Source organism: Musca autumnalis, unplaced genomic scaffold, assembly GCF_047663935.1.
Source record: "Musca autumnalis isolate F117 unplaced genomic scaffold, ASM4766393v1 scaffold_1, whole genome shotgun sequence".
In the NCBI taxonomy this organism is placed as follows: domain Eukaryota; kingdom Metazoa; phylum Arthropoda; class Insecta; order Diptera; family Muscidae; genus Musca; species Musca autumnalis.
Window position 1 is genome coordinate 20,663,113 of NW_027411644.1, and position 12,207 is coordinate 20,675,319.

The 12,207-nt window shown below is 33.3% G+C and overlaps 1 protein-coding gene across 1 annotated transcript; it reads left to right on the plus strand.

Moving 5' to 3' along the window:
• The first annotated feature begins 1,505 nt into the window (after nucleotides 1-1,505).
• LOC141394695 (UDP-glycosyltransferase UGT5-like) lies at nucleotides 1,506-3,289 on the plus strand. The gene is made up of 2 exons (XM_073969482.1): nucleotides 1,506-1,850; nucleotides 1,952-3,289. The coding sequence occupies exons 1-2, from the start codon at nucleotides 1,589-1,591 to the stop codon at nucleotides 3,280-3,282; spliced, it is 1,593 nt and encodes a 530-aa protein (XP_073825583.1). The 5' UTR covers nucleotides 1,506-1,588; the 3' UTR covers nucleotides 3,283-3,289.
• The last annotated feature ends 8,918 nt before the right edge of the window (nucleotides 3,290-12,207 follow it).

Genomic DNA, 12,207 nt, shown 5'->3' on the forward strand with positions numbered 1-12,207 from the left:
TCCACGCTTTATGGTCTGTTGGGTACTTGAAAAAATATTTTTAAAAAATCCACGCTTTATGGTCTGTTGGGTACTTGAAAAAATATTTTTAAAAAATCCACGCTTTATGGTCTGTTGGGTAATTGAAAAAAATATTATTAAAAAATCCACGCTTTATGGTCTGTTGGGTAATTGAAAAAAATATTATTAAAAAATCCACGCTTTATGGTCTGTTGGGTAATTGAAAAAAATATTATTAAAAAATCCACGCTTTATGGTCTGTTGGGTAATTGAAAAAAATATTATTAAAAAATCCACGCTTTATGGTCTGTTGGGTAATTGAAAAAAATATTATTAAAAAATCCACGCTTTATGGTCTGTTGGGTAATTGAAAAAAATATTATTAAAAAATCCACGCTTTATGGTCTGTTGGGTAATTGAAAAAAATATTATTAAAAAATCCACGCTTTATGGTCTGTTGGGTAATTGAAAAAAATATTATTAAAAAATCCACGCTTTATGGTCTGTTGGGTAATTGAAAAAAATATTATTAAAAAATCCACGCTTTATGGTCTGTTGGGTAATTGAAAAAAATATTATTAAAAAATCCACGCTTTATGGTCTGTTGGGTAATTGAAAAAAATATTATTAAAAAATCCACGCTTTATGGTCTGTTGGGTAATTGAAAAAAATATTATTAAAAAATCCACGCTTTATGGTCTGTTGGGTAATTGAAAAAAATATTATTAAAAAATCCACGCTTTATGGTCTGTTGGGTAATTGAAAAATATATTATTATTAAATCCACGCTTTATGGTCTGTTGGGTAATTGAAAAAAATATTATTAAAAAATCCACGCTTTATGGTCTGTTGGGTAATTGAAAAAAATATTATTAAAAAATCCACGCTTTATGGTCTGTTGGGTAATTGAAAAAAAATATTATTAAAAAATCCACGCTTTATGGTCTGTTGGGTAATTGAAAAAAATATTATTAAAAAATCCACGCTTTATGGTCTGTTGGGTAATTGAAAAAAATATTATTAAAAAATCCACGCTTTATGGTCTGTTGGGTAATTGAAAAAAATATTATTAAAAAATCCACGCTTTATGGTCTGTTGGGTAATTGAAAAAAATATTATTAAAAACTCCACGCTTTATGGTCTGTTGGGTAATTGAAAAAAATATTATTAAAAAATCCACGCTTTATGGTCTGTTGGGTAATTGAAAAAAATATTATTAAAAAATCCACGCTTTATGGTCTGTTGGGTACTTGAAAAAATATTCGTTAAAAAATCCAAGCTTTATGGTCAACCCAATTTCGTCGGACCCTTGGCCGTCGTTTTAAGTAATTTCGACTGTATATTTACTTGCTTTTTGATATATTCACCAGTCGATAATGTGAGTACATTTGTATTATAACAATGTGAAAATATGTATTTTAATGCAAGTAAATTTATATACATGCATACCAAAATTTTTAAATTTTTTATTTTAACAAAAAATCTTTTGTTCTTTAAACAGAAAGCTGTTGCTTTATGCCTCTCAGTTTTCCATTGGTCATTAGACAAGTCACTTGCATTCGCTCGTCTGGCCGCCTGCATTGTAACCATGAAACGTTATTCACTTGTTGTTGTTGTTGGTTTGGTTTTATTAATTTTGATGGCAACATTCCGTTGTTTTGGAGATGGAGCAAAAATTCTATCTATATTTGGTTATCCCGGACCATCACAATATATTTTCATATTGCCTCTGCTAAAGGGATTGGCGCAGAAAGGCCATCAAGTGGTCTCCATATCGACATTCCCCCAAAAGGAACCGTTGGAAAATTTTCGTGATATTGCCGTTATGGAAAATTCGAAATTGTTTGAGAGTAAGTAAAAAAGTGTAAATACTGCAGACTGGATAGTATTTCGGTTACAACTTCAATTATATATTTTCCAATTTATTTTTTACAATTGTGTTTCTATTCAGAAATGCTAGAAGATTTTGCAGGGGGCAGCAAGAAATCATATTTCTCCGAATTTATGAATTGGGCAAAGACCGGTAGGACAATGGCCACCAATATCATGGAGAATGCAGAAGTTAAGCAAATGCTGGCCAGAGAGAAATTCGATTTAATAATCGTGGAAATATTTTTCTCCGAGGCCTTAGTGGGATTGGGAGAATATTTCAAGGCTCCTGTTGTGACTGTATCCACCTTTGGCACCATTAATTTCATGGATTATTTAGTAAGAAACCCCACCCCCTTATCCTATATACCTCACCTGGCATTACCGTATGGTAATCACATGTCCCTCACTGAGAGAATACATAACGTGATAATGCAAACTTTAGATGATTTAAGTTTTAACTACCTTAGGCTGCCATATCAAGAAGAACTCTATAAGAAATATTTTCCTCAAGCCTCGCTAACATTGGATGAGGCACGGCAAAATATTTCCTTGGTTTTACTAAATGATCACTTTACCTTACGCTCAGCCAGGCCATATGTGCCAAACATGATAGAGGTGGGTGGTTTGCATATTAAGCGGCAACCCGACCCATTGCCCCAGGATTTGCAAGAAATAATCGACAAGTCGCATCAAGGAGTTATTTACTTCTCTTTGGGGTCGAATATTAAAAGCAAAGATTTATCAAAGGAAAAACTGCAAACGTTTTTGGAAGTATTTCGCAAAATGGAAAAATATACCATTTTGTGGAAATTTGAAGATGACTCTCTACCCAACAAGCCGGATAATGTTGTCATAAGAAAATGGTATCCCCAGCCATCGTTATTGGCCCATCCCAAGGTAAAGCTTTTTATATCCCATGGTGGTTATTTGAGTACCACCGAAACCACGTACCACGGCAAACCCATACTGGGCATACCTTTGTTGGGAGATCAATTTATGAATGTTAAGAATGCAGTTAAGGCTGGCTATGCCTTAAGCCTAAGCCTTGAACATGTTACTGCCCAATCATTGGAGAAAACAATTTTGGAATTGCTAACAAATCCAGTTTACACACGCACAGTCCAAAAGCGTTCAAAACAATTTAGAGATACTCCATTGCCACCTCTGGAAACTGCCATCTATTGGATCGAATATGTGTTGAGACATGAAGGAGCTGTACATATGCGTAATGCGGGAGTGAATTTGAGTTTCATTCAATATCATAACATCGATGTGTATTTAATATTATTTGTCGCTCTTGTGACAGTAGTTAAGTTGGTAATTGTATTCTTTCGTTTAATGAGAAAAATTGTGATAACTGGAAGTCACGAGGAGGGAAAATTTAATAAGAAGAAAACTAAAGTAAATTAAAATAAAAGCGACTGAAAGTTTCATTTAAAATTGATGAATGAATTGAACGAAGGTAGACACTTTTATAGTTTTAAGAATTTTGAAAATTTTAGCATGCTTTTTTTAGGCACAAGAGAAGCCGATCAGTACTCTCTATATAGTTTTGTTAACTAAACTGATGACTTTGCTAGCGTTAATGAAGAAGTCCAGAAGAAAACTAATCCGAGGTGCGTGGAAGTGAAAAAAGCTTCGTTCAAGTATATATATTTATACCCTCAGCATTTATGCTAACGAGGGTATATCACCAATATTTTTGAAAATTTAACATAGCTGAAGCCAAGGTTTACCCTGTTAGAACACGCGACTCGTGATTGTATATTATACAAATTAAATATTTTTGGATAAAATGAAATGTTTTTGGACGTGGCAAAGAATATTGGCCTTAAAAGATAATTTGCATGGAAGCTGTGGCAATAATTATGTTCAAAAATGGGTAAAAATGGGTTGAAGCCAACTTGTCTTTTTTTGTTTTCTGTCGATTTGTGAGTAAACCGCACTTCTCTCGATTTGCCTGTCAAAGTAAAAGTAGAAGCAAACTAAATAAGGATCATATCACTAATGTATTACGTTTCAAAATTTGGACGGGTTCTACCATTAAATGATGCTGACATTTTGAAGCCAGATTTACAGTGTTTTTTAAAATTTTCTTCTAATTTCTATCCGCAACCAGGTTTTTCAAAAAATCATATATAGGATTGTAGTACTTGCGATTCTGAGTTATTTGATATATCAAGCTTTTTGTAGAAAATTAACTTGTGTTGAAACTGAGGTATGGGGTATTGTAACTCGCGATCAGTTTTACTATACCATAACTTTTGACAGCATTTCGGCAAAATAAACTGTTTTAGCCCGATTCACCGAGGGGTTTCTTAAAATAATAATTTGAGCGGAAGCTGTGGTGATACTAATGTAAAAAAATCGGAAAAAATCGTTGAAATAAACGAGTTTCATTATGTTATTTTCCAATTAGTGGTTGTACAACACAATGTAGAGCTTAATGCTCAAAGGAGAAGTTAAAGAGCACACTTCAGAGTTGAAGTTTCTAATGTATGATTTTTTAATATATCCACTGTATCTACCTCAAACGGATGCTGACATTTTGAAACCTGAAAAATGGGGTTTTTTGAATTTTTGCTCTAATCGGGACGCGCAGCTGGATTTCCCTAAAAGCTTACTATTGGATTGTAGTACTCGCGATTTCGCATTTTTAGTGTATAACATGAGGGTGTAGCCCTCACAGGATCACAGTAATCTGCGCCTAAACACGAAATTTTTGTGCGTAAATTTTTCTCAAAAACCTATTTTTTTGGTTTAAAATTTACAAACGTCATTCAATTTCCGTGGAAACACGCGTAAATTTAGTTTTTTTTACGTTCTGAATCTAACAAGCCACGACGCGTAAAAATCCACCCACTAGATCGGCGGATATATTACCCCTCAAATTTCGAAAATTTGCAAAAAATTATTTTGAAAATATTGTTGGCGTTTTTTATTGTTGGACTGCAGAATTTTACATCTTTGTGTTTATTTCAGCTCTAGTCCATATTTTGTTGTATTCAAGTATTTGAATAACAACAAAATGTTTTACAGTGGATATGAAATTGATTAGTTGCGGGCGGAGGGTGAGGAATACTATAGTTTCAGTTGTCACCAAACAACTTCATCAGTTCCCTTTTCCGCCGACTCTGTATCGATAAAACAGGTCAATAAGCCCATCCAGCAAATTAAACAAAATGAGAAAATTGCTGTATGGCCCTAAAGCTGATTACCCTACAATTTGAGTCGAACTAAAGAATTTCATATCCACCACTGTTTTTATGTCGTCTTTGCTTTGCAAAGAATCCGAACATATGAGTGTTGCTTCAATAAGCGGGGGTAAAACAACGAGAAAGTTGTTGTTTTTGCATTACGCATTGATCAACAAGGCCGTGCTGATGCCTATTATTGTTGTTGGCGTTTTTTATTGTTGGACTGCAGAATTTTACATCTTTGTGTTTATTTCAGCTCTAGTCCATATTTTGTTGTATTCAAGTATTTGAATAACAACAAAATGTTTTACAGTGGATATGAAATTGATTAGTTGCGGGCGGAGGGTGAGGAATACTATAGTTTCAGTTGTCACCAAACAACTTCATCAGTTCCCTTTTCCGCCGACTCTGTATCGATAAAACAGGTCAATAAGCCCATCCAGCAAATTAAACAAAATGAGAAAATTGCTGTATGGCCCTAAAGCTGATTACCCTACAATTTGAGTCGAACTAAAGAATTTCATATCCACCACTGTTTTTATGTCGTCTTTGCTTTGCAAAGAATCCGAACATATGAGTGTTGCTTCAATAAGCGGGGGTAAAACAACGAGAAAGTTGTTGTTTTTGCATTACGCATTGATCAACAAGGCCGTGCTGATGCCTATTATTGTTGTTGGCGTTTTTTATTGTTGGACTGCAGAATTTTACATCTTTGTGTTTATTTCAGCTCTAGTCCATATTTTGTTGTATTCAAGTATTTGAATAACAACAAAATGTTTTACAGTGGATATGAAATTGATTAGTTGCGGGCGGAGGGTGAGGAATACTATAGTTTCAGTTGTCACCAAACAACTTCATCAGTTCCCTTTTCCGCCGACTCTGTATCGATAAAACAGGTCAATAAGCCCATCCAGCAAATTAAACAAAATGAGAAAATTGCTGTATGGCCCTAAAGCTGATTACCCTACAATTTGAGTCGAACTAAAGAATTTCATATCCACCACTGTTTTTATGTCGTCTTTGCTTTGCAAAGAATCCGAACATATGAGTGTTGCTTCAATAAGCGGGGGTAAAACAACGAGAAAGTTGTTGTTTTTGCATTACGCATTGATCAACAAGGCCGTGCTGATGCCTATTATTGTTGTTGGCGTTTTTTATTGTTGGACTGCAGAATTTTACATCTTTGTGTTTATTTCAGCTCTAGTCCATATTTTGTTGTATTCAAGTATTTGAATAACAACAAAATGTTTTACAGTGGATATGAAATTGATTAGTTGCGGGCGGAGGGTGAGGAATACTATAGTTTCAGTTGTCACCAAACAACTTCATCAGTTCCCTTTTCCGCCGACTCTGTATCGATAAAACAGGTCAATAAGCCCATCCAGCAAATTAAACAAAATGAGAAAATTGCTGTATGGCCCTAAAGCTGATTACCCTACAATTTGAGTCGAACTAAAGAATTTCATATCCACCACTGTTTTTATGTCGTCTTTGCTTTGCAAAGAATCCGAACATATGAGTGTTGCTTCAATAAGCGGGGGTAAAACAACGAGAAAGTTGTTGTTTTTGCATTACGCATTACTTGAATACAACAAAATATGGACTAGAGCTGAAATAAACACAAAGATGTAAAATTCTGCAGTCCAACAATAAAAAACGCCAACAACAATAATAGGCATCAGCACGGCCTTGTTGATCAATGCGTAATGCAAAAACAACAACTTTCTCGTTGTTTTACCCCCGCTTATTGAAGCAACACTCATATGTTCGGATTCTTTGCAAAGCAAAGACGACATAAAAACAGTGGTGGATATGAAATTCTTTAGTTCGACTCAAATTGTAGGGTAATCAGCTTTAGGGCCATACAGCAATTTTCTCATTTTGTTTAATTTGCTGGATGGGCTTATTGACCTGTTTTATCGATACAGAGTCGGCGGAAAAGGGAACTGATGAAGTTGTTTGGTGACAACTGAAACTATAGTATTCCTCACCCTCCGCCCGCAACTAATCAATTTCATATCCACTGTAAAACATTTTGTTGTTATTCAAATACTTGAATACAACAAAATATGGACTAGAGCTGAAATAAACACAAAGATATTTTGAAAATATCGCATATTAAAACGCGTTTTTGATGTGTCAGTTCTACTTAAATAAATAGATCGATAAGCGTGTTTAAACTGCGCGGAAACAGATATTTAAAAACTATCGCTAATCCAGAGATATAATAGATTTTTTCTAAAAATTGAGTGCGATGCTACATCCACGGTTATTGATGGATCGCATTGAAACGGCATAGAAGGATGTATTTTTTATTTTTTTGTGATTATTAAAATCGGATGCGCATAAAATGTAAATGAACTTCGCGGAAATTATTACCATTTTACTGTATTTTGCACCCTTAAATGCAGCAGATGCTACATCGTGGCCGCCAAATAGAATTTGACAAACTGTACATCAAATAAAAGGGATTGATTAGCTGTGTTGAAAAATCGGATGCGCATCATGTCATTTTCATAATTACGCGGTTTATATGCGTCTCAAATGTTGTAATATTCAATATAACATTATTTTAACGTTATGCCACAATTGGAATTCCTTGTGATTTAATATAAGGTTCTAATAATATTCGAAAATAGGAAAACTATAAGTGAAAAATTTGTTACAACGGAATATCATCATTATTGCGTGAAATTTTGACGAAAATGCCGAAGAACTCAAACATTTTTTCTCCAACTTTTCCTATAAAACCATAAAAAAATAAAATTAGAATAATATGATTTTAATTTGTTCGTAATATTTTCTTCGTATTTTTGCAAATAACATGAATACTATAGCTCCAAACTTCACAACTTAGGTTTCATTTTATTCCTCTAAATGCCTGGATGCTGTTATAATTTTTTTTATATATTTTTCGTAACTATGAACGCTATTGTTTCAAAAATATGTTTGTAAATACGTGAAATTATTTAACAAATTTGATTTTTCGCGAATCCATTGAGACTTTGCGATTATTTTTTGCATCATCGCAAAGGGTACGAATTCAGTTCCCGATAATAGGATATAACAGCTAACTATATTAAGCAGCGATTTTTTTAGAATTTTTTCTAATTATCATAATTAAAACGGTCATATCTTTTGCGCGCAACGATCAAAGTTAGTAACGAAAACAGATTTGGAATGCTGATTTTTTTCTTAATCTATGTACCAAAAATCATTGATGTAGTATCAAAAAAATTTTTTGATTTTTTTGAAATGGAAAAGACAATTTTAGACATTTTTCCTGATATGTGTCGTGAATATAGTCTACACAGCTTCATGGAAATCTGCATCCAAATGCGGAAATTTTGTGCGAACATTTTTCTAAAAATCATATTTTTCGGATCTAATATTTGCAATTGTCTCTAGAATACCTCGCACTACATTGCACATTTTAGTTTTTTACGTTCCGGATCCAATAAATCATTCCTCTTGAAAATCCATCTACTAAAACGCGAAATTTTAAAGTAGAAAAATCCACTAAAATTGTTTTTGAAAATATCGCGTATTTAATCGCGATTTCTGCGGATCGTTTCCACTGCAATGAAAAAACTAGTGCAGCATCTTCGTTTTACCTGAAACATAGATTTGAAAACTTCACAGATAAGGAGCTACATTCATTTTATCCCAAAAAATAGTGTGGGATGCTACATTCACGGTTCTTTATTGAACGCCTTGAAATAGATATATATCGATTTAGATTTTCATGGTGGACACTGAAATCGGATGCGGACAAAAATTGTATGCACTTTGCGCAAATATATATATATTAGGGTTATGACTTTTTGACATTTTTCCTCAAAAATGATTTCCTGTAGCAGGGATGAATGAACTTTTGGCTATTAATCACTATGCTATCGTTTATTCCATTGAAATATAAAAAAAGTTCACGCACAAATAGATTTTAAAAAAATAATTTTTTGAAAAAATATATGAAATGAAAAAATTTTTTTTTCAAAAAATTATTTTTTGTTGCACGAATGAATAAACATAAGCCTACTAATAACTATAATAATGTTTATTTCATTCAAATATTAAAAAAGACGCGAAAAAAGTCACTTTGAAAAAATTTTAATTTTTTGTTTTTGTTAAAAAATTATATTTTTGAATAAAAGCGTTTACGACATTTTTACGATTCTCAGAATTGAAGAAAATTAGTGAGAAGTACATTTTATGTAATTTTAATTATCTCATGTGGCTCCAAAGTTTATTTTCAATTATATATCTGTTTTCAGTGACTTCAAAAAATTGTCCATAATTTTGATAAATTCAAATTTTAAAATCATTTTGTGCGTGAGGTTTTTTCACCGAATCACCTTATAATTAAGATTTTATGCAATCTTATGGCAAAACTCATCACGCTATGATACAGGGATATGAGGTTGTAAAAAAGTCATAACCCTAATATATATAGCGATATTTTATAGGTTTTTTAATGCTAAGATGCGGCCGATGCTACATCTTAGCGTCAAAATTATATTTCGAATGAAATATACAACTTAATAGATATGGTCTTGCTGTACATGAAAATAACATGCGGACAAAATGATTTTGATAATTACGCGATTTACACTTATTTTAAAATGCATATAAATTAAATTGGGTTATTTGACCTGTGTTTCCATTTCAGAAGCTTTGAGATATATCCCCATCAACTCAATTACCTTCCCTAATGGGAAAGCTTTAATATGAATGTCAATAAAGCAAAATCCGTCTATTTTATTGGGAGATTTAAGCAAAATGAAGGAAGTATTTCTATAGATTTTTACAATATTTTCTACTTCATAATGCATGTGAAAAAATATTTTTTTAAACAAAAAATTATTTTGTTTGACCAAAATATGTGCTTATTTTGGTTGTAACATCGAAACTATAACACCAATCTGTATGATTGTAGTCTCATTTGATTCGCCGTGAAGTTTTGATCCACAATAAATTTTTATGTAATTTTATGACCACTAAATGGGACTTAATTTTGAACAAAAGTTGACTTACATTCAATAATTTATCAATTTTATGTACATTCCGCGAATTCTGTGTAACATTTTGCAGGTATTATGCAATCTACTCGCTGAAGTCACTTCGAAAGAACTTTTTTGTAACAATTGTGCTCATTAAAATAATTAGCTTTTTATAATATTTTCTATCTTAAAAAGCGAAATAAAAGCGCCATAACTTTTGTCCGCTATTACCAAAAATTGGCTCGCTACCAGATTCGTACTGGGAATTTTTTTTCTTAACCTACACAACAAAAATCGTTGATGTAGCGCGAAAAAAATTTATCCTTTTTTTCTAAAATGGAATATGAAATAATTGACAATATTCGTGATATACCCTTCATAGCCTAAAGGCTGGGGGTATAAAAATAGTTTTTTTTTTTTTTAAGAAAATACACGCATCAAATGTTGGCCTTTAGACTCCAATTACTAGGATGCTGTAAGGAGCACACTCATGAGATATACATTATATATAAATGTTCCACAAACATCCCTTAAGGGACAAGGGAGACTTCTCTCATATCAATGAGTGCACCCCGATTCATATTAGCTCAATGATATGGAACCTACTGTTTATCGCCGAGTCCGAACGGCGTGTCTAAGACACCACTTTTGTAGAGAAGTTTTTCATGGCTGAAATACTCAGGAAATGTCGCCAACATTACTGAGGGGTATTTTGCCACCGTTGAAAAGTGTTTTGATGTTGGGAATCGAACCCACGACCTTATGTGTGCAAGGCGGGTGTGCATACCATTGCACCACGGTGGCACCCAATTGAGATATACATTAAACGACGTAAAATCACGAGTTCTATACTCCTTTTATGAGTTTGGAATATTATCACATTGCGCGTCCGGATTAATACAAAAATTCAAAAAACCCCGAAATTCCGGCTTCAAAATGTCAGCATCAATTTTATGTGGATGCAGTGGATATATCGAAAAATCATACACTAGTATCGTGCTGCCTGCCCATGGTGTATTCTGTGATTCTTTCTTTGAGCATAGGTATATAAGATGTAAGATGAAGCCAGAAATCGGAAGGGAACATAAAAAAACTTGTTGGATTCAACCCATTTGTACCCATTTTTCTACATTGGTGCCAACACAGTTTCCACGAAAATTATTTTTAATGGTCGACATTATAGGATTCCTCCCAAAACACTTCATTTTAAAGAATTTCAGTTATCTATATATATAAAAGAGCTTAGTGAGTGAGTGACTGACATATCATCGCCCAGACGAAACCGCTGAAGCTAGAAAGCTGAAATTTTGACTGTGGGTTGCTGTCGGTGTGTAGGGGTGAGACAAGGCTGGGTTTTTGGAAATTCGACCTAGAAGGGTACGAAAAGTACTAAAAGGTACTAAATATGGTACCCTTTGTATTAGACAAACGGGAAGAGCTAGAATTCTGAAATTTGGAATGAGGGTAACAGATGGAGAGTTAGAAAAATGTACCAAAGGGCTTTTGAAAATTCGACTTATAAGTGTACGAAAATTTACTAAATTTGGTACCAATTGTATATTTTGAGCGGATATAGCTACAATATTTATATTTCAAAATAGTCAGGCTTAATCCCATAGTCGTTGTTTTAATATTTTATTAAAACGACTTTAATTTATTAGTGGGAAAAAAATTGGCGGTGTTTACCAAGGGGTAAGGCAGGGAATACTATAGTTTCAGATCTCGCCACAGATCTTCATCAGTTCCCTTATTGTCGCGAGATCTGAAACTATAGTATTCCCTGCCTTACCCCTTGGTAAACACCGCCAATTTTTTTCCCACTAATAAATTAAAGTCGTTTTAATAAAATATTAAAACAACGACTATGGGATTAAGCCTGACTATTTTGAAAAACAAAATAGAAGTCGTCATCCCAAACAAAAAACGCCAACCCTCCTACAATTTTTATATTTGGTATGTAAATCAAGGTTGGGAAGTGGTGTTGAAATGATTTTGGAAGTTCGTACTTATGTGTACGAGTAGTACTAAATGGTACTAAATTTGGTACAATTTGGATTTGGGTGAACGGATAGAGCTGAAACCTGAAATTTGATTACCGTTGAAGTGTACGATTGAAATATGGGGGTAGTTTTGGAAAT

Excerpts from the sequence above, each read along its gene's own strand:
- LOC141394695 (XM_073969482.1), top strand. The coding sequence starts at position 1,589 with ATGAAACGTTATTCACTTGTTGTTGTTGTTGGTTTGGTTTTATTAATT. Across the intron at positions 1,851-1,951 it reads AAATTCGAAATTGTTTGAGA|AAATGCTAGAAGATTTTGCA; the intron begins GTAAGTAAAAAA and ends GTTTCTATTCAG.